Source organism: Rana temporaria, chromosome 1 (genome assembly GCF_905171775.1).
Source record: "Rana temporaria chromosome 1, aRanTem1.1, whole genome shotgun sequence".
NCBI classification, from domain to species: Eukaryota; Metazoa; Chordata; class Amphibia; order Anura; family Ranidae; genus Rana; species Rana temporaria.
The window spans coordinates 217,116,385-217,139,874 of NC_053489.1; the positions used below are offsets into that span (position 1 = coordinate 217,116,385).

The following is a 23,490-nucleotide window of genomic DNA, read 5'->3' on the forward strand; positions in this document are numbered from 1 at the left end:
TTTATTCAACCCCCAAGTGACATTCAATCTTAGTACAACATCCTTTTACAGTTATAACAGCTTTTAAACGTGAAGCATATCTTGACACAAGTGTCTTGCAGCGATCTACGGGTATCTTCGCCCATTCGTCATGGGCAAAAGCCTCCAGTTCAGTCACATTCTTAGGCTTGCGCACTGCAACTGCTTTTTTTAAGTCCCACCAGAGGTTCTCAATCGGATTTAAGCCTGGTGACTGCGATGGCCACTCCAAAATGTTCCAGCCTTTAATCTGCAACCATGCTCTAGTGGACTTGGAGGTATGCTTGGGATCATTGTCCTGTTGAAAGGTCCAACGTCTCCCAAGCCTCAGGTTTGTGACGGACTGCATCACATTGTCATCCAATATCTCCTGGTACTGAAGAGAATTCATGGTACCTTGCACACGCTGAAGCTTCCCTGTTCCTGCAGAAGCGAAACAGCCCCAAAGCATGATTGACCCCCCGCCATGCTTCACAGTAGGCAAGGTGTTCTTTTCATCATAGGCCTTGTTCTTCCTCCTCCAAACATAGCGTTGATCCATGGGCCCAAACAGTTCTAATTTTGTTTCATCAGTCCACAGAACACAATCCCAAAACTTCTGTGGTTTGTCCACATGATTTTTGCATACTGCAGTCGACTCTTCTTATTCTTTGGAGACAGCAAGGGGGTGCGCCTGGGAGTTCTGGCATGGAGGCCTTCATTACGCAGTGTGCACCGTATTGTCTGAGCAGAAACTTCAGTACCCACATCTGACAAATCTTTTCTCAGTTCCTCAGCAGTCACACAGGGACTTTTCTTCACTCTACGCTTCAGGTAGCACACAGCAGTCGAAGTCAGCATCTTCTTTCTGCCATGACCAGGTAGCGTTTCAACAGTGCCCTTTGCCTTGAATTTGCGAATGATGCTTCCTATGGTGTCTCTTGGTATGTTTAACATCTTTGCAATCTTCTTATAGCCATTGCCCTTCCTGTGAAGAGTAATCACCTCTTCTCTTGTCTTCCTGGACCATTCTCTTGACTTCACCATGTTTGTAACCACACCAGTAAATGTCTAGAAGGAGCTGAGTATCACAGTCATTTTAAAGCTGCCTAATTAGTGCTTATTAGGCTTTATTGCTGCTCCCTGACATCCACAGGTGTTTTCAATTTTTGAAAAGGTTAGAAAAGCATCAAGATGTGTGCGTCAAATGTTGAGTCAGCAAGAAAAGTCAAGGCATGCTGCAATCACAAGGATGACCTTTCTCTCGCTACCTATCCTTCTGAGCTGTGCATAAATATGTTGTTCATTATTATTTCAGCATCCCTTTACAGTGTCTACCTAGCATTCAAGTTTCATCAAATTTAGGAAGATTATTAACAGCGGTGCCATTATTCTGGCAACAGTGGCCCAGTAATTTCATCTCACCTTTGAACCTAGTACGCACAATGACAAAATCAGACAAAAAATACCGCTTTTGAATCGATCGTACAATAATCTGACGATGACGATGATGTTCATCCGAAGGGTCAAACACGAGAATTTTTCTTGCACGATGCCAGATCATACGATTTTTGTTTAACCTCTTGCCAACCAGCCGCCACCATACTGCGACAGGTTGGCTCTCCAGCGTAAGGAGGATAGCGGGCACCCGCGGGTCCCAGGGACTCGGTGTCCGCCGGCAACCCACGATCGCTGTGTACAGATGTAAACAAGGCGATTCCCCGTTCTGCCTAATGACATGTCAGAGATCTTCTGTGCCCATTGATCGGGAACAGTGATCTCTGTCATGTCCCAGTGAGCCCATCCCCCCTACAGTTAGAACACACCCAGGAAACACACTTAACCCCTTGATCGCCCCTAGTGTTAACCCCTTCCCTGCCAGTGTCATTTTTACATTGATCAGTGCATTTTTATAGCACTGATCAATGTTAAATTGTCACTGGTCCCCAAAAAGTGTAATTTGGGGTCAGATTTGTCCGCCGCAATGTCGCAGTCCTGCTAAAAATCACAGATCGCCGAGATTACCAGTAAAAACAATAAAAGAATAAAAGTTTCTAAATTTATCCTGTAGTTTGTAGACGGGATAACTTTTGCGCAAACCAATCAATATACGCGTATTGCGATTTTGTTTACCAAAAATATCTAGAAGAATATATATCGGCCTAAACTGATGAATAAATATATATTTTTTGTGTGTATATATATATATATATATATATATATATATATATTAGCAGAAAGTAAAATATTTTTTATTTTTTCTCAAAATTGTCAGACTTTTTTGTTTATAGCCCAAAAAAATTAAACCGAAGTGGTGATCAAATACCACCAAAAGAAAGCTCTATTTGTGGGTAAAAAAAAGGCGTAAATTTTGTTTGGATACAACATCGCACAACCACGCAATTGTCAGTTAAAGCGACGCAGTGCTGTATCACAAAAAAGCTTGTGCTGTGTAATCTGTCCCCCTCTAAACTGTAAAAAAAAAAACTGACAACCTGCAACTTCCTCTATCCCCCTCTCTGCGCTGACCATGAAAATTAGGGCTGCTGAGCCCTGACCTCCGTGGTCAGTGCACGTCCCTCCGTCGAATACAATATAAAACATTACATTACATCACTTTCAAAGTTGTATTCTGTCTACTCTAGGATGGGCTCAGGTGTGTTTGCAGCTGCACGTGCAGAGCACTGCACCGTGCTGCGCTAATCACAGGCAGTGTGACATTTCCAGATCTTTGCAGCTGTGGATCAGGAAGATGTCTCACTGCCTGTGATTAGCGCAGCACAGTGCCGACTTCCTGGCGGGCTCTGTACGTGCGACTGCGAACACGCCTGAGCCCATCCCTTATACTGTCATATGAGAATTTTCATAAGTTGAGTAACCTCTTAATTTTCAATGTGAGACTAGCATGCAAAAAAAAAAAAAAAAAAAATGGACGATTGTTCGGCCTATAATCTCATAGTGTGTACAAGGCTTTAGACAAAGAGATCCAAGTACCATTGATCTGGCCATAAATTTGCACTGAACCCGTTAACAGATTATTTTAGAGGAGTTACTTGATATAATATTTGACCTAAAACCTAAAGAATATTTGGTGAAGTAAGGAGTTTGTGTTATTAAAAATAACGTTACCCAGACTTGTTTAGTGAGATTTACTCTATGGATATTATTAACCTTGACATTAAACTGATCAGCTATGACTGCCAAAGACACTCACCCTATTGAGCTGTTCCAAGAGTCTTTGGTTTTGATCTGATAATTCCTGGACTGCTGTGCATTTCTCCCGATCAGCCTCTCTCACATGCACCTGCTGCTTCTCCAGCTCTTCCTGTAGCTGCTTCACATCACTCTCCAGCTCAGACACTCGCCCTTCCCATTCTCCTTCGCGATTATCAAATCGTCTTTTCAATTCGTGCTTCTCTTGCTCCAGATCCTATAAAACAAAATACATCAGAACTGAGTACATGGCTCTATTACATTAATACTCATTAAATATCTATTTCTGCATATATGACTCAACAAACCAATAACTGGTACTTATGTCCATATAGATTTCTGTGGACTTTTTTTATTAGGCATGCATGCAAGTTTACATAACTTAATTCCTTTCTGCAAGTTTACTTAATTGCATTATTTATTTGTGAACATAAATGGAGCATAAAGTTGTGATGAATTAATGTTCTTACTATGGGCAAAAACTCAGTGACCGCGGGACCCGATCGCCGCTGGAGTCCCGCGATCGGCCCCCGGAGCTGAAGAACGGGAAGAGCTGTGTGTAAACACAGCTTCCCCGTTCTTCACTGTGGCGCTGACGCATTGACCGTCTGTTCCCTGATATAGGGAAAGGCGATCAATGACGTCACAGGTCCAGCCCCGCCCCCCTACAGTTAGAAACACATATGAGGTCACACTTAACCCCTTCAGCGCCCCCTAGTGGTTAACTCCCAAACTGCAATTGTCATTTTCACAGTAAACAATGAATTTTTATAGCATTTTTTGCTTTGAAAATGACAATTGTCCCAAAAATGTGTCAAAATTGTCCGATGTATCCGCCATAATGCCGCAGTCACTGATCGCCGCCATTAGTAGTAAAAAAAATATATATATTAATAAAAATGCAATAAAACTATCCCCTATTTTGTAAACGCTATAAATTTTGCGCAAACCAATCAATAAACGCTTATTGCGATTTTTTTTTACCACAAATATGTACAAGAATACGTATCGGCCTAAACTGAGAAAAAAAATGTTTTTTTATATCTTTTTGGGGGTATTTATTATAGCAAAAAGTAAAAAAATATAGATTTTTTTCAAAATTGACGCTCTATTTTTTATAGCACAAAAAAATAAAAACCGCAGAGGTGATCAAATACCACCAAAAGAAAGCTCTATTTGTGGGGGGAAAAAAGGATGCCAATTTTGTTTGGGAGCCACATCGCACAATTGTCAGTTAAAGCGACGCAGTTTTAGGTAAACCTGAAGAGAAAAACCTGCAGGAAAACTGATAGTGTGTATGGGGCTTTAGAGTTACAGCACTAGATATTATATCATTTAACATTCTATATTATGAACAATACTTGATATTAAAATTATTTTTAAACAAAACAATGTGTATCCAGGTGTTATGATCGGGAAGGTATGGCATGAAAAATTGCTCAAAATAGATTTAAATATGCTTATACCTAAGCAGGTCACTCTCTGAGGTGAAGAATGTGCACAGTGCTTACTGTGCCTCCTGGGCTATGCACATGACATATCAGTAGAGATGAGCTCAGGTGTGTTCGCACACTCCACGTGCAGAGCCCGCCAGGAAGTCAGCACAGCGCTGCGCTAATCACAGGCAGGCAGGCAGACATTTCCCAATCTCTGCAGCCGAGCTTCGGGACAATGTCTCCCTGCCTGTGATTAGTGCAGCGCCGTGCCGACTTCCTGGCGGGCTCTGCACGTGAAGTGTTCGAACACACCGGAGATTATCCTTACACAGGAGACATAGCCCTTCATTCACAAAGGAAGAGGGGGGGGGTGCTTAGCACCGTGTCCTCAGGAGGCACGTTGGCAGAAGGCAAAAGTATTTCAGTGGGTCAACATTGGATTCTCTGGGTGGGTGAATATCTGAAATGTGAACACACCACCTGGTAAGCAAGGATGGTTACATATTTACTTTAAAATGTGGTGGTTGGTAGTTTTTTATTTTCCTTTATTGTCACCAAGTGATCCAGCCAGGAGCGCACAGTAAAGAACTGCCTGTCTTAGGGTACCTCCGCTTGCCACCACTGGAGGGCCAATGGAGACAGCTTTGGACATTGGTATTGTCAATCTGGGGAGAAGATATTGTTGGATACACTAGCAGATTTAGATAGACTTGACCAAAAATGAAAACGGAACTAAACCCATTGATTTAAAGCCGAATTAAAGGGGTTGTAAACCTTCCTGTCTTTTCACTTTAATGCATCCTATGAATTAAGGTGAAAAAACATCCGATAATTGCCAGCCCCAACAGCCCCCGATTTACTTACCTGAGCCCTCGAAAGTCCCGTGTCGAGAACGCGCTGGATCTCGGCTCTTCATTGGATAGATTGATTGCAGCACAGCCATTGGCTCACGCTGCTGTCAAATAAATCCAATGACATGGGTGCCAGGGCCGAATCCGACATTCTTGTCTATGGATGCAAATGCTGGACTCGACACAGGGTAACCTCCTTGGGAAAGCGCTTCCCAGAGGGGGGTTACCTGATACAGGGAGGAGCCGAGACAGCCGCCGAGGGACCCCAGAAGACGTGGATCGGGGCCACTCTGTGCAAAACAAGCTGCACAGCAGATGTAAGCATGACATGTTTTTTTTTTTTAAATCGAACCTTTAGTATCACTTTAAACTCTACTATCCTTTTCAGCCAAGGAAGCTGCTATCTAATGCTGGCACACACAGAATTTCTGCCATTTGCAGATTAACCAATATTTGACAGAATAAACAAAAATTGACATGTTCATAGTGATCGTTGGACAACAATAAAAACGTATATAAATTATACAAGACAGAATATTCTTATGATTTAGATTACAACATACACGTATAGGCCCAGATTCACAGAGTAGCGCAAATAATGTACGCTATGCCAATGCAGCGCAGAGAGGCAAGCATGGAATTCACAAAGCCAGTGCTCCCAAAACTGCGCTGTTTTGAAGGTGTACACCGGCGTAGGTGGAAGTGGGCGTGAGCCATGCAAATAAGGCGTGACCCCATGCAAATAATGGGCCGAGCGCCAGACAGACACGTATCACGAACTGCGCCGGGACGTGGACGCATCCCTCTGCGCATGCTCACAACCACGTCGGAATAACTGCCTAAACTACGCCGGATCACTGCCTATGGCGTGAATGTAACCTACGCCCAGCCAGACACACGTCCGACGTAAGATACGTAAAATACGCCGGCTTGTATTTCCTGGTGCAGACCTTTGCATGTCTGCTGCTGGGTTGCACCTCCTTTATGGGGCTTAACTTTTTTTTTTTTTTAAGTGTATTTTGTGCGTGTACTCGAGAGAGGAGCCGGACTGCAGGATTTGGGAGCAGGCAGGCCTCCCCCAGAGGCAATCTGCCACCTTTCTCCATGCCCCGGGTGGCAATGGCGGGTGTGTGAGGGGGTCCTCCCACATTGCCCGCCCTACCTGCTCCACTTTGAAGCCCAACGGGGCAGAGGGACTCCCCATAAGGGAGTGAGAGGATCTAGCCTGCTCAACCAGCCCCGTTAGTCCTTCGCCTCTCTTTTTAGAGACCGTGTGGTCAAAGTGCGTGCATGTTAACCCAATTTCGAGTGCGTGTGTAAGTGTGGTGGTTTTTGTGTGGGGGGGGGGGTGGGCGTACTAAGCGCAAGCTTACCTCGCATAGCACACCCACCGGGAGCCGGGCTGAGACCACCAAACTCAATTCACATGTAGCCGGGACCGGATCCGAACCCCTAGCTGCAGAGGTGAATGGCTTGTCAGCGCAGTGCCAATCGCGTTGAGCCACCCCAGCTCCCACCTTATGGGGCTTAACTTTACGCGCATATCGCGTAGCCTGCATTGGGCGCACATACGTTCTTGAATTGCCGTATTTTCCTCATTTGCATATTTGAATGGCTGATCAATGGAAGCGCCACCATGCGTCCAGCCTAAATGTGCGCCCACTCTACGCCGACGTAGGCAAGTTATGTCGGCGGGATAAAGCCTGTTTTTTAAGGCGCATCTTAGTTTGTGGGTCCGGCGCACAGATACGACGGCGCACATTTGCACTTACGTCGGCGTATCTTGTTCTACGTCGGCGCAAGTGCTTTGTGAATCTGGGCCATACACTTTAGTTGAAACGTTAAGCTTTTACTTCGGATCCATTGACATTAGCCGGGGCAGCGGTCAAAATGGTCTGTAAAGTTGGGTCCACTAACGGCACGATTCTCGAACGATCTTTCCGAAAATGACCAGTTTCGGACAAAATTCTGTGTGTGTATGGCCAGCATTAGCCTCTGATCTGCAACTGCCAAGGTGCTGCACATGCGATCAGTTACGACACCAGCTATTTGATGGTTAAACAATTGGGTTGAGAGCACAAGCAAATGGGACACAGTTAGCAATCTCGGCATGCCAGGAATGTAACTGTTTTTTTAAACTGTTAAATGTATTGGGTTTAGTTCCGCTTTAACCATTTCAAAGAACAGTTACATTCCTGGTATGCCAGGAATACTAACTGTCACATTTGCTTGTGCAACTGTCAAAACAACAAATGGTTGGTGTCATAGCTGATCACATGCGCTGCATCATGGCAGATGCAGGTCAAACAGAGGCCAAGATGGCAGCTTTCTTGGCTGAAAGGAATTGAAAGGTTTAGTTCTGCTTTAAAGCTCAGCTCCAGCTAACACTTTTTAAGCCATTACAGGAACAGTTTTTATGCTCGTGGGATAAAGGTTTTATTCAAAGTGGAACTTTGGTCGGAAAAAGTCCTTCTAGATCACTTTCAGGCTGGCCCTTTTTGCAGGTATAGCAACATTAAAAATAAGTGCCTATACTGTTTAAAATACAGTAAGACACTGCATCACCCTGCTTTGCACATGCTCAGTTGCTCTCCATTTTTTAGGCACTGCCGAGTTTGTAGAGACCAATCTGCTGATAGCCTTCAAGTGGAAATAAACCCTCCTATCGTTTTCAGTCAAGGAAGCTGCCATCTTGGCCTCTGTTTAATCTTCAACTGCCATGATGCTGCACATGTGATCAGTTATGACACCAGCCATTGGATGATTTGACAGTTTGGTTTAGAGCACAATCAATGTGTCAGATAAATTCCCGACACGTGCCAGGATTGTAACTGAATCAATGGGTTTACTTCCGAGTAGAATTAAACCTTCCTATCCTTTACAATCAAGGAAGCTGCTTCTATTTGATCTGCAACTGCCATGGTGACGCACATGTGATCAGTTATGACACCAGCCATTCAATGGTTTAACAGTTTGGTTGAGGGGGGGAATGTGACAGTTAGCAATCCCGGCATTCCAGGAATGTAGCAGTTTTTGAAACCAGAAACTCGATAGGTTAATTCTGCTTTATGATGCACTGCTGTTCAGGGACTGTGGGCTTCAGCAAAATGGCAGCCTCCAGCAAGAAGAAGCAGGAACAATGCTGGAGGCAATTTACAGCACACACTTATGTCGGTATAATAATTATTAATGTGGAATACATGTTCCTTGCTAAAGAACATTATTTTTTTTTTTTTAGCAAATTGTTATGGGTAAAGTTCCGCTTTAAATGAATAGAAGCCAACTATTGTAAGTGGTAAATGTTTTTTTCTGAAAGTTCTAACTGCCACTTCCACCAGAAGTTTGATATATGAACAGATCCTATCTAGCAGTGTGTTGTGTGGACAGATGTGATCCGGGCTGTGATATATGACCAGATCCTATCTAGCAGTGTGTTGTGTGGACAGATGTGATCCGGGCTGTGATATATGACCAGATCCTATCTATCAGTGTGTTGTGTGGACAGATAGGATCTGGTCATATATCACAGCCCGGATCACATCTGTCCACACAGCACACTGCTAGATTTAATCATACATCACATCCCTGATTAAATCTGTCCATACAACACACTGCTAGATGTGATCAGGGCTGTGATATGCGACCAGATCCTATCTGTCCACACAAAACACTGCTAGCTAGGATCTGGTCATATATCACAGCCCGGATCACATCTAGCAGTGTGTTGTGTGGACAGATGTGACCAGGGATGTGATATGTGATTATATCTAGCCATGTAGGGGTGAGTAGCCATGTAGGGAGGGTTATCAGTTATGTAGGGGGGTTATCAGCCATATAGGGGTGTTGTCAGCCATGTAGAGGTTAGCAGCCTTGTAGACGTTACTAGCCATGTAGGGGTGTTATCAGCCATGTATGGGGGGTTATCAGCCCTGTAGGAGGGTTAGTAGCCATGTAGGGGGGGGTGGTTATCAGCTATGTAGGGGTGCTGTCAGCCATGTAGGGGACAGCAGCAGCCATGTAGGGGTGAGTAGCCATGTAGGGGTCATCAGCCATGTAGGGGGGGGTTTAGTAGCCATGTAGACGTTAGTAGCCATGTAGGGGGGGTTATCAGCCCTGTAGGAGGGTTAGTAGCCATGTAGGGTGGTTAGTAGCCATGTAGAGGTGTTATTAGTCATGTAGGGGTTAGTACCCATGTATAGGGGTTATCAGCCATGTAGGTGTGAGTAGCCATGTAGGGGGGGTTATCAGCCCTGTATGAGGGTTAGTAGCCATGTAGGGTGGTTAGTAGCCATGTAGAGGTGTTAGTAGTCATGTAGGGGTGAGTAGCCATGTATGGGTGAGTAGCAATGTAGGGGTGAGTAGCCATGTAGGGGGGTTGTCAGCCATATAGGGGTGAGTAGCCATGTAGGGGGTTATCAGCCATGTAGGTGAGTAGCCATGTGGGGGGGGGTTGTTTATCAGCCATGTAGGTGAGTAGCCATGTAGGGGGAGGGGGGTTTATCAGCCATGTAGGTGAGTAGCCATGTAGGGGGTTATCAGCCATGTAGGTGGGTAGCCATGTAGGGGGAGGGGGGTTTATCAGCCATGTAGGTGAGTAGCCATGTAGGGGGTTATCAGCCATGTAGGTGGGTAGCCATGTAGGGGGAGGGGGGTTTATCAGCCATGTAGGTGAGTAGCCATGTAAGGGGGGGGGTTATCAGCCATGTAGGTGGGTAGCCATGTAGGGGGGGGGGGTTATCAGCTATATAGGTGGGTAGCCATGTAGGGGGGGGTTATCAGCCATGTAGGGGGAGGGGGGTTATCAGCCATGTAGGGGGTTATCAGCCATGTAGGTAAGTAGCCATGCAGGGGGGGGGGGGTTATCAGCCATGTAGGTAAGTAGCCATGTAGGGGGGGGGGTTATCAGCCATGTAGGTAAGTAGCCATGTAGGGGGTTATCAGCCATGTAGGTGGGTAGCCATGTAGGGGGAGGGGGGTTTATCAGCCATGTAGGTGAGTAGCCATGTAGGGGGGGGGGGGTTATCAGCCATGTAGGTGGGTAGCCATGTAGGGGGGGGGGGGGTTATCAGCTATATAGGTGGGTAGCCATGTAGGGGGGGGGGTTATCAGCCATGTAGGGGGAGGGGGGTTATCAGCCATGTAGGGGGTTATCAGCCATGTAGGTAAGTAGCCATGCAGGGGGGGGGTTATCAGCCATGTAGGTAAGTAGCCATGTAGGGGGGGGGGTTATCAGCCATGTAGGTAAGTAGCCATGTAGGGGGGGTTATCAGCCATGTAGGTAAGTAGCCATGCAGGGGGGGGGGTTATCAGCCATGTAGGTAAGTAGCCATGTAGGGGGGGGTTATCAGCCATGTAGGTAAGTAGCCATGTAGGGGGGGGTTATCAGCCATGTAGGTGAGTAGCCATGCAGGGGGGGGGGGTATCAGCCATGTAGGTGGGTAGCCATGTATGGGGGGTTTATCAGCCATGTAGGGGGAGGGGGGTTATCAGCCATGTAGGTAAGTAGCCATGCAGGGGAGGGGGTTATCAGCCATGTAGGTAAGTAGCCATGTAGGGGGGTTATCAGCCATGTAGGTAAGTAGCCATGTAGGGGGGTTATCAGCCATGTAGGTAAGTAGCCATGCAGGGGGGTTATCAGCCATGTAGGTAAGTAGCCATGTAGGGGGGTATCAGCCATGTAGGTAAGTAGCCATGCAGGGGAGGGGGTTATCAGCCATGTAGGTAAGTAGCCATGTAGGTGAGTAGCCATGCAGGGGGGGTATCAGCCATGTATGGGGGGTTTATCAGCTATGTAGGGGGAGGGGGGTTATCAGCCATGTAGGTAAGCAGGGCCGTCTTTAATATGGTTTGGGCCCAGGGCAAACATTTTTTTTGGGCCCCCCTCCAGCTTATTTTGGGCCTGGCTGGTTCACATGTATGTTTTGGCGGTCCTTATTTGTGCAGGTACAGCAGCTCATTGATTTGAATGGGCTGCCATGCCTTCGTTTCCTGCAGAAAAAAGGTGCATTCAGCATTTTAAAAATACAGTTGCCTTGAAATCCATTCTGCTTTTGCACCATGCTACTTACCTGCAGTTCTTGCACCATGCTACTTACCTGCAGTTCTTGCACACACAAACGCACTGTGTTTTTAAAAGCGTGACCTAAACATCTAAAAATGCAGCAAGTTTGACAGTGCGGGAACTGCAGATAAGTCACAGCAGACAGCATAATGGACAGACAGTGCTGTATTTCAGTGCTTGATGGGCATAGGCGTGCCGTGTGCGCAGCCTATTACATGAGGCATGCGCTTTTCTTTGCAGGAAATGCAGGCATGGCGGCCCATTCAAATGAATGGGCTGCTGTGCCTGCGCAAATGTGGGCCGCCAAAACACATACATGTGAACCAGCCAGGCCCAAAAAAAGCCCATCAAGCAGTTAAATACAGACAGTAATGTCATGTGCTCTGAGGCTTTACTCAGCCTGGACTGCAGGTCTGGTCTGTGATTTAAAGAGTTCCTCTATTTTACACATGGCATGGCATGGGGTCCCATGGTGCTAAAGCAGAATGGACTGACAGTGCTGTGACCCCATGCCATGCCATGTGTAAAATAGAGGAACTTTTTAAAACACTGACCAGACCTGCAGTGAATCATCAAATATTATAAAGACTTTGGGCACACTCTACAGAAAACTTCAATTTACAATATAGATTAGCAAACTGTGACATACCTTGAGGAGCAGGACATGAAGAAGTCAGCCTCAGGAAGAGCAAACTGGGGATGTTATAAAATCATATTCTAATTCACTTTTATATGCAAGCAGCACCCAGTGGCAGGAAGGGAGAAGTGCGCGTCTAAAGGGAAGCCAGGGGTGCTGTACATTTTAAAACACTGGGAAGGGAAGCAGTACTGTCACTGGCTGCGTGTCGCTGATGATTTTCAGCCTGATTTGTGGGCAGCACAGGGGCTTAACGGGCGGCAGGGCCGCCATCAGGAATTATGGGGCCACTTACACAGCTTCAGGCATGGGCCCCCTGGAGCAGAGAACCGGGATGGGGGGTGCTGCCGCCTGAAATTGAGAAGCAGGGGGGGGGGGGCTGCCGCAAATTTAGAAGCGGGGGGCCCTTTACAAAAAAAGAAATAAAGAAAGAAATAAAGAAAAATATATATAAAAAAGGGGTGTAGCCATCCGGGGCCCTGGGGACCTCTGGGCCCTTTTAATAAAAATAAAAAAGAAATAAAAAATATATTTTAAAAAGGGGGTTGCCATTGCCATCTGGGGCCCTGGGGACCTCTGGGCCCTTTAATATGTTTTTTTTAATAAAAATAAATTACAAAAAAAAGGGGGTTGCCATCCGGGACCTCTGGGCCCTTTAATAAAAAAAATATATATAAAGAAACATTTATAAAAAAAAAGGGGGGGTTGCCATCCAGGGCCCTGGGGACCTCTGGGCCCTTAAATAAAAAATAAATAAAAAAATATATAAACAAAAATAAACATTTATAAAAAAGATAAAGGGTGTTTGCCACATGGGGACCTCTGAGCCCTTTAATAAAAATAAATAAATAAATAAATAAATAAATATATATATATATATATATATATATATATATATATATATATATATATATATATATATATATAAAAAGAAAAAAAAGAAATAAAATATATAAAAAAAATGTTTTTTATAAAAAAAAGGGGGTTGCCATCCGGGGCCCCGGGGACCTCTGGGTCCTATAATAATAATAACAAACATTTATATATATATATATATATATATATATAAAAAGATTTTTTTTTAATAAAAAAAGGGGGGTTGTCATCCGGGGCCCTGGGGAACAATGGGCCCCTGGGGACCCCCAGACCTCTAAAAAAAAATTGGCCCTTTAATAAAAAATAAAATAAAAATATATTAAAAAATTGTCCCTTTAATAAAAATATATAATTTTTTTTTTATTTAAAAATAAATAAAAAAAAGGGGGGTTGCCATCTGGGGCCCTGGGGTCCTCCGGGCCCCGGGGGGCCTCCGGACCCCTAAAAAAAAAAAAAAAAAAAAAAAAAAAATTTTTTTTTTTTTTTTTTTTTTTCAAAGGGGGATGCTTTGGGCCCCCAACAGTGACAGGGCCCAGGGCACCTGCCCCATTTGCCCTGCGGTAAAGACGGCCCTGTAGGTAAGTAGCCATGTAGATTTGGGTGTCTGACCTCCAGGCGATCAGTGAGCTCCTTCTGCATGTCCTCGTATCTCCGGCTCATGTCCTGGTTCCTCTCCAGCAGAGCCTTCCCCAGCCTGGCCGCCAGCACCAGGTCCCTGTCCTTCTGCCGGATGTCGGAGAGTAGAGGCAGCGGCTCCTCCTGCTCTTGGTCTCCCGGCTCTCCTTCTCCCTCTGCGGCCATTAGTACCAGCTCCTCGTCCAGCTCCAGCAGCCCCCGCCCCAGCTCTGCTTGGCCCTGTCGCTCCGGGGAGGATGCAGAGCGCCTTCTGATAGGGAGCTCCATAGGGCGCTGTCCGGGGCGGCTGGTGCTGAAGCTGAGATCCTCTTCGCTGATAAGAAGTCAGCCAATCCGGCCCCCCGCTCCTCCTGTCCCTTCCAGGCAACTTGTCGGCTCAGTGTGGACGGGGCAGCGAGGGTTAAAGGCACCCGGCTCGTTCCTCATCCAATGGGGCTCCCCTCCCCGGCTCACACCGCGCCCGGAGGCATTCGAGGAATAGAAAACCGTGCTCTTCCCTCACAGCGTGCCGGTCCTTCCTCCAATTCTGTGCCCCCGGCCCCCTCCCCCCGTTCCCAGCCCCGCTCGTTTCCCCCCCGCGGAATCTAATGCGGACGTGTTGGGCCCCGCAGGCCTCGGGCTGCGCTGCGCTCTCCTCGCCCCTTAGCGCCGCGCTCCCCCGCACCCATCTCTGCAAGGCTCTGGCGGTGCGTGCGCAGCCCGTGACATCACCAACACCTGTTCGCTGGGAGCCGCTCATTGGGCACAGATGGTTGCGCGATCAGCTGTGTGTGCACACCTCTAGTGGCCGATGGGGAAGATGATGCCAGACTGCCGACTTCAGGAGTTGGGTTGGGTGTGCAAGTTTGTCTCTGTGGTCCAGATCCTAAAAATGCAATGGTATGCCCCAGATTTATGTGGTCCAGATCCTATAAATGCAATGGTATGCCCCAGCTCTCTGTGGTCCAGATCCTAAAATTGCACTAGTATGTCCCAGCTCTCTGTGGTCCAGAACTAGCAATGCAATGGTATGCCCCAGATCTCTGTGGTCCAGATCATAACCATGCAATGGTATGCCCCAGATCTCTGTGGTCCAGATCATAACCATGCAATGGTATGCCCCAGATCTCTGTGGTCCAGATCATAACCATGCAATGGTATACCCCAGATCTCTGTGGTCCAGATCCTAAAAATGCAATGGTATGCCCCAGCTCTCTGTGGTCCAGTTCCTAAAAATGCAATCGTATGCCCCAGCTCTCTGTGGTCCAGATCATAACCATGCAATGGTATACCCCAGATTTATGTGGTCCAGATCCTAAAAATGCAATGGTATGCCCCAGATTTATGTGGTCCAGATCCTAAAAATGCAATGGTATGCCCCAGATCTCTGTGGTCCAGATCATAACCATGCAATGGTATGCCCCAGATCTCTGTGGTCCAGATCATAACCATGCAATGGTATACCCCAGATCTCTGTGGTCCAGATCCTAAAAATGCAATGGTATGCCCCAGCTCTCTGTGGTCCAGTTCCTAAAAATGCAATGGTATGCCCCAGCTCTCTGTGGTCCAGTTCCTAAAAATGCAATGGTATGCCCCAGCTCTCTGTGGTCCAGATCATAACCATGCAATGGTATTCCCCAGATCTATGTGGTCCAGATCCTAAAAATGCAATGGTATGGCCAGGCCCGGATTTACTCCCTTTGCCGCCCCAAGGCCAGGTCCTTCAATGCCACCCCGCCAAAAAAAAAACAAAGTCCCCCAACCCATGCCCATCATTGCCGCTTAACCATCATTGCAACCTTACCGTGCCCTCATTACAGCCTCACCATCACTGCCGCCTTACTGTGCCCTCATTGCAGCCTCCCTCACCATCATTTCTGCCTTACTGTGCCCTCATTGCAGCCCCCCTCACCATCATTACAGCCCCCCTCACAGTGGCGTATCTAGGGTATGGCAGCCATGGCAAGTGCCATGGGGGCGCTGTTGAGTGGCTGGGCAGCAAGGCACTTACCAGGGTGGAGGGTCTCTTCTTCCCTCCCAAGCATAGGCAGGATATCCTTTTCAGCACCTTTGCTAATGGACAATGGCAGCGCTATCCCTGCTGTGTTCAGCCACAGCCCTCCCCTGTTCTCCCAGGCTCTCCCATTCCATCTGGTCGGATTGGCAGTGCACAAAGAAGAAGGAGGAACATCAGATTCTCCCTCTCCTCTGTGAAAACTGAGGCCTTAAGTGATGAAGATTTCATCACTTCCAGCATTGGTTCTGCATTTACCTGGCCTTGGAGGGCAGAGGAGGGATCAGGGGTCTAATAAACCCCAGATTTCTCCATAAAGAGGATATGTCACTACCCAAGAAATTGATCAAGATGAAGGGCCCTGTCCCAAGACAGGATAACCGGTACTGCTTCACTGGCTCAGATTGAAAAGCAAGAATGCACACAGACTGCTTGCTTTCGTTCCCAATGTGTAAAGAGGGTGAACTTCAGCTGGGGAGCTGATTTTATTGCCAAATGACATCACAAAACATATGCATTCAGATTGGTTAACTTACACATTTTACTCCCATTTTACACTCCCACTCACCCACCCCCTCTGTGACGTCTGTAGCACATGGCACATATTGCTAAAGTCCAGGAGCCATCTTTATTTCAGACGATGGTATGGGCTATGGGAGGAGCTTGTCTAGGAGCAAGGGGCAAGAAATGGAAGTCCATATTTGGAAGAAATCCTCTGGTCAGGGACATAAATTCCTTCAGTGAGATGGAGACAGGAAGGGGGGGGGGGGAGGTTGAACACATTTGAATGCAGTAGGGGAAAGGGTGGATGGAGTGAATAGATGACACATCTGTTCTTTTTTTTTTTAAATCAGAAAAATCTTTTATTGTGCCAAAAATAAAAGAAATTCAGATACAGAAATATAAATCAGCATACATGAGAAATGCACAGAATATCGTCACTGAAAGACAAATAGCTTACGCATGTCAGCACTGAGGCACAAGAAAGATACAAAAACCATACATTGTCAATAACTAAAGTAACACAGGGTCGGGATAGGCAAACAGACGCCTTGCCCTCCACTAGACCAAACACTAGGCCAACGGGCCACATTGAAATTCTGCACTTCACAGTCTGCCCCGTCATTCAGAATCACCACCCACCAATAATGTAATCTCACGTGTCCACAGTATAATGCCCATTAGTGTAAAAATTGCCATGCACAAACAGGTACTAACCCCTGAGGGAGAATACCACCTACATCTGCAACAACCGAGTCATGACCAGTCTCGGAGGTGCTAATCCAGGCGTCTCCAACCAGGGCTGCCAGATGGAGGTAAATTTCTATGCTGATAAGTATAGTGCTCCCTTACAATAATGAGGTTTACCTGATCGACCCATTGTTTTTTAGTCGGGACGTGCGGAGACAACCAGAGTCTAGCTATCTGTTTCCTTGCTAGATATAAAAGCCTAATCACTGCGATATTAACCGGTGGAGGATATACCTCTTCGTCAACAGCGCCTAGTATGCATACCTTGGGGTCCAGCGGGACCCTAACCTGGAACACCGAGGAAATAACCTCAGTGACACTCCTCCAGAACCGATGCAATTTGGGACAGCGCCACATCAGGTGAATAAGCGATCCCTCCCCCCCACAGTGTTTGGGGCACAGAGAACACATCTGTTCTTAATAATAGTCCTTTGTTCTTCATTTCCAATGCTGAGTTCATAACTTTAAAACATATCGGTCATAACTTCATGTAAGGATAATATCTGCATTGCAACACATACCCACACATACATATGCATATTTATCTTATATGGATAATGAATATAAAAACAAATAAACAATATAAAAGAAATTAAAAGAATATAAGAAGAGAAAACATTTTAGTGGTTCTTAATAAAAGAATTAATCTAACTTAAAAATAGGAATTTTACCCTAATCCATCACAGTATCACAAGGGATGATAAATATCACTAGTTTTGTTAGCTGTTTTTTTTTTGTTAAGGTTATCTGAAAGATGGGTTTCAAATGTTTTGACAGGGGCGCAGTTTCAGTGCTTGCCATAGGCGCTATATTCACTAGATACGCCTCTGCCCCCTCACCATCATTGCAGCCTTACTGTGACAAACAATGTAGCCTCACCAGTCAGTGTGTGCATTACGCACATCGGTCATCTCCTGCTGTGTCATGGAGCTCACTGTAAAAAGTTCAGGCGCGCTGTGATAAAAGTCCCGCCCTACTCCTAGACCAGCTTGTGTGACGGACAGAACACTGCCTCTATCACACAAGCTGGTCTAGGAGGAGGGCGGGACTTTTATCACAGCGCGCCTGAACTTTTCACAGTGAACTCCGTGACACAGCAGTCTCCCGCTGTGTGTTACAACCGGCGGGCGCTGCCACTGCCGCCCCGAGGCCTGGCCTAGGTGGCCTTGTCGGGAATCCGGCCCTGGGTATGCCCCAGCTCTCTATGGTCCAGATCCTAAAAATGCAATGGTATGCCCCAGATCTATGTGGTTCAGATCCTAAAAATGCAATGATATGCCCCAGATCTATGTGGTCCAGATCCTAAACATGCAATGATATACCCCAGCTATCTATGGTCCAGAGTGTAACCATATAATGGTATGCCCAGCCCCCAGCTGTATGTGGTCCAGATCCTAACCATGCAATGGTATGTCCCAGCTCTCTGTAGTCAAGATCCTAACCATGCAATGGTATGTCCAGCCCCCAGCTCTTTGTGGTCCAGATCCTAACCATGCAATCATGTTATGCCCCAGCTCTCTGTGGTCCAGATCCCAACTATGTAATGGTATGCCCCAGCTCTCTGTGGTCCAGAACTAACAATGCAATGTTATGCCCCAGCTCTCTGTTTCCCAGATCCTAACCATGCAATGGTATGCCCAGTCCCCAGCTCTATGTGGTCCAGATCCTAACCATGAAAAAGCATGCCCCAGCTCTCTGTGGTCCAGATCTAACCATATAATACTATGCCATAGCTCTCTGTGGTCCAGATCCAAAACATGCAATGGTATGCCCCAGATCTCTGTGGTCTGGATCTAGCCATGCAATGGTATGCCCCAGGTCCAGATGCTAACTGTGCAATGGTATGGCTCAGCTCTCTGTTGTCCAGATCCTAACCATGTAATTGTATGCCCAGCTCTCTGTGGTCTGGATCTAACCATGCAATGGTATGCCCCAGCTCTGGTCTGGTCATGTGATGGGCTCTTAGCACAAGCCTCATGGGAGAGGAGGGACAGCCAACAACGCATGCCCCATAGTAAGCCTATGGCCATTGCAGACTTTGCCACTGCTCTCTCTCAGCCAGTGGCTGCTGATCACTTGACCAGCGAAGCATCCTTAGAATGGGTAAGCATAGACATCTTTCCTCTACATGCTAGTTAGTATAGTGCTTGATTAATAGGAGTGGGAGCAGGCTTGGGATTAGATAGGTTTAGCTTGCACTTCCAATTTAATTTTAGTGTGAACGCACAATTTAATCCCTAATTTCCTTGTACAAAATAAAAGATTAGCAATGTCGAGTAATTAGATACCAAATATGTCAAGCCTCTAAACCGTGTGCACCTGTGAAATGTCAAAAAATGACAGTATCCAAAAAAAAAAGGTTACAGTTTAGAATTAACCATAATTGAGATTCCAAGAATTATTCTTTCATTCCGATGTAAAAGGCAATGCCTAATATGTGTTACATACTCATTCACATACACAAGAATGCCCTCTGTGCATTTGTATATGTGTGCGCACTGCGCAGGGTGACAGGGGTGCTTTTAATCTTTTTTTATTATTTTTTTATTTTATTATATTATACATTTTTAACACTTTTTTTGTGTTTTTTACTATTTCAAGTAGTTTTAAACCCTCGCCATTTTTAGCTTAAAATATTGAGCACAATGTGAGTACTGTATATAACGAGTATATAATAATTTGTAAATGACTTCCTTGGATTCCTATATCCAAATACAAGAACGTCACACTCTCTTTGTTGTAATGATTAGAGGTCGACCGATATATCGGTTGGCCGATATATCGGCCGATATTTGGCGTTTTTAAATTAATCGGCATCGGCCGATTTGTGCTTTAAAAAAGCCGATTGATAAGCTCAGCACCGCGACTTGCAAAAAGCTTCTGCAATACAAGTCAATGCAAGTGCTTCCCGTAGAAGACTTCTCTCTCTCTCCTGGGCAGACTGCCAAGTTTGAGAAAAGATATACAATGTTGCTACTTATCAATTAACTGAACTCCGTGTAGGAGAATTCTCAGTTTAACCATTTAAAGGCTAAATCTTTTTTTACATTTGTTGCTTACAAGTAAAAATCCTGTATTTTCTGCTAGAAAATTACTTAGAACCCCCAAACATTATATATTTTTTTTAGCAGAGACCATAGGAAATAAAATAGCGATTGCTGCAATATTTAATGTTACACGGTATTTGCGCAGCGGTCTTTCAAACACATTTGTTGGGGGAAAAATATACTTTAACAAATAAAAAAAAAAAAAACTAAACAGTAAAGTTAGCCCATATTTATTTATTTTTCGACCAAAAGTTTTTATTACCTGTTTTTGTGTATTACATTTTTTATATATATATATATATATATATATATATATATATATATATATATATATATATATATTATATATATATATATATATATTGCACAAAAACAGGTAATGAAAACTTTTGGTTGAAAAAAAATAAATATGGGCTAACTTTACTGTTTAGCCCAAAAGCGCCTGAAAAATCGGCTTAACATATCGGCCCAAAAAAATCGGCATCATAAATCGGCTATCGGCCGCCGTGATTTCTAAATATCGGCATTGGTATCGGCCAGAGAAAAACCCATATCGGTTTACCTCTAGTAATGATCCATGATACTTTATTTCCATATGCAAGGCTCAAAATTTCAAGTCCTGAGCTACTAGCCAGGCCTCAAGGCGCACTCGCCACCAGTTGCCCCGCCCAACCCCTACCATGTCCCGCCCCCCTAATCCCGCCCCTAGACACGCCCTCATAAATTATTATCAATTATCATAAATTATCTCATGAAATGACACTTAAATGTTTTATGCAGAATTGAGTTATAAAAATAAATATTAACAACAACTTTATCTGTGCCCAAAAATGCAGCCTGCCCATGTCTACCAATGCAGCATGTGTCCCCAGTGCAACCACGTGTCCCCAGTGCAGCAAAATGTCCCCATTGCAGCCAGTGTCCCCATTGCAGCAAAATGTCCCCAAATTGCAGCCAAATGTCCCCAAATTGCAGCCAAATGTCCCCACATTGCAGCCAGATGTCCCCACATTGCAGCCAGATGTCCCCACATTGCAGCCAAATGTCCCCATATCACAGCCAAATGTCCCCATATCGCAGCCTACCTGTGCTGGGTAAGAGAGAGGAGCCAGAGCCGCCGCTGCCTGGTTGTTCAAAGCGCGGGGAACAGCTTTCAATTCAATAGCTGTGTTCCCCGCGACGAGCGTCGTATACAGCCCCTCCCCACTGTCCGGGAAACTTTGATAGACAGATCACCCGTCCAATCCTGGGATGGGTGATCTGTCTATCAAAGTGCCCGGACAAGGGGGGAGGGGCTGTATATGATGCTCGCTGCAGGGAACACAGCTATAGAATTGAAAGCTGTAATGTTCCCCGCGCTTTGAAAAACCTGGCGGTGACGGCGGCGACATCAGCGGCGACGCGACTCTCCTCTCCTTGCTCGCCCCCTGCTCCCAGGCAGCCCACACTCGCCAGCCCTCAAAATTTACTTGCAAAATGCGAGCAGGCGAGTGTAAATTTTGAGGGCTGCCATACGTATTCAGATTAGGTTCCTCCAGACAAACAATGAGGGATCTCACGCCACCCTTCCTTTTAGGAAAAAATATTGTCAATATAGGATTTGTACATTACCAGATGGGCCACGCCCTGCCATAGATAAATTCCCTCTCCCATCTGTTCATATACAAATTGCCCGAGCTGGGGGAAAACTTGGCTGCCATCGTTGGAACAATTTGTTGTACACAATAATATTCCTCAAAGCAGAAAAAAATGTAAAACAGAATTCTAGACACTACACTATATACTTGTATATACTTATACTGTAATTATTGTAAACAGTGAACTAACATTGGACGTTGCTAATATAAAATCCAACTTTTTAGGTTTTTAATAAATATGGCTTTAACAGTGTAACCAGGGCTGCTGATAGTGTGGGACCACCAGTCCTACTGTAGGGGGCCCAAACAGCAGGAGGAATGGGTGTGGTCTGGTAGAGGTGCAATTACAGAAATATGCCTTGTGCAGCTCTCTGCAGCTGCTGAATGTCGGTTTCTCTCCCTCCTGCTGGCTTTCAGCTGCTGCAGGGAGAGACACAGACATGGGGGGGGGGTTATTTACAAAAGGCAAATTTACTGTGCACTGCACTTAGTAAATGAGGAAAGGCTTCACTTTGCAAAGAATACTCAATCACATGCAAGGATAATAAAAATCAGCATTTATGCTTGTACATGATTGGATAATAGAAATCAGCAGAGCTTCCCCTCATTTCAGAGCTTACTCTCAGATACAGGGGGGTATTTACCAAAACCGGTGCACACAGAATCTGATGCAGCTGTGCATAGTAACCAATCAGCTTCTAACTTCAGCTTGTTTAAATAAGCTTTGACAATAAAACCTCAAAGCTCATTGGTTACTATGCACAGTTGCATCAGATTCTGTGTGCACCAAGTTTAGTAAATCTCCCCCATAGAGTAAATGCACTTGCAGTGCACAGTATAGTTGCCTTTAGTAAATCAACCTTCCTGAGGGACATAACTTTTTTTTTTTTAACCATATCTATAAACATCTGAGGTTCTTCGATGGCAAGGAAGTAGATATAAATCAATCCGAATGCAGGACTCGGGAGCGCGCCCACAAGGTAACCCCCTTGGGAGAGCACTTCCCAGAGGGGGTTATCTAATGCGGGGAGGAGCCGAGAGAGCCGCCCCCAGAAAACGACGTTCGGGCGACACTGTGCAAAACTAGATGCACAGAGGCGGTAAGTATGACATTTTTGTTATTTAAAAAAAAAGAAAAAACAAACCTATAGTGTCACTTTAACCATTTGCCCACTGGGCACTTATACCCCCTTCCTAACCAGGCCAATTTTCAGCTTTTGGTGCTGTCACACTTTGGATGACAATTACTCAGTCATGCAACACTGTGCCCATATGAATATTTTGTCGGTTTTTTTCATACAAATAGAGCTTTGTTTGGTGGTATTTAATCGCCACTGGATTTTTTATTGTTTGCACTATAAAATAAAAAAGGATTTAAAAATGAATTTTCTTAATTTCTGTTATAAAATTTAGCAAATTAGTAATTTTTCTTCATAAATTTTGGCCAAAATGTATACTGCTACATATCTTTAGTAAAATCAACCCAAATCAGTGTATATTATTTGGTCTTTGTGAAAGTAAGACCCCTTTCACACTGAAGCACTTTAAAAATAGTGCCTGAAAACTGCTTTCTGTCCATTTCAATGGATGCTTTCACATTGGGGTGGGGCGCTGGCAGGGCGGTGCAAAAAGTCCTGCAAGAAGCATCTTTGGAGCACTTTAAAAAGCACCTCAAAACAGCCCCTCTCCATTGAAATTTCAAAACGCTTCAAAACCCCTGCAAAATGGCTCTTTTCAAAAAAAAAAAAAAAAAAGAACCGCTAAAGCCGCAAAAAGCACTGCTAAAAATAGCGGCACTTTACCGCCACCGCACCTCCCGCCCCAGTGTGAAAGGGGCCTTAGAGTGTACAAGCTA

At 45.3% G+C, this 23,490-nt stretch overlaps 1 protein-coding gene across 3 annotated transcripts in view; it reads right to left on the minus strand.

Moving 5' to 3' along the window:
- Window positions 1-14,234, minus strand: part of BICDL1 (BICD family like cargo adaptor 1) — a 100,946-nt gene extending 86,712 nt beyond the window's left edge. For all 3 annotated transcript variants that reach the window (XR_005748706.1, XM_040350480.1, XM_040350471.1), the window contains exons 1-2: window positions 13,681-14,234; window positions 3,212-3,427 (exon numbers count right to left, since the gene is read on the minus strand). Coding sequence is in view for 2 of the 3 variants with exons in the window: in XM_040350480.1 (XP_040206414.1) it covers window positions 3,212-3,427; window positions 13,681-13,974 (510 nt within the window). In the remaining variant the exon portion in view is untranslated. The remainder of the gene's footprint in view (window positions 1-3,211; window positions 3,428-13,680) is intronic.
- Window positions 14,235-23,490: the final 9,256 nt, after the last annotated feature.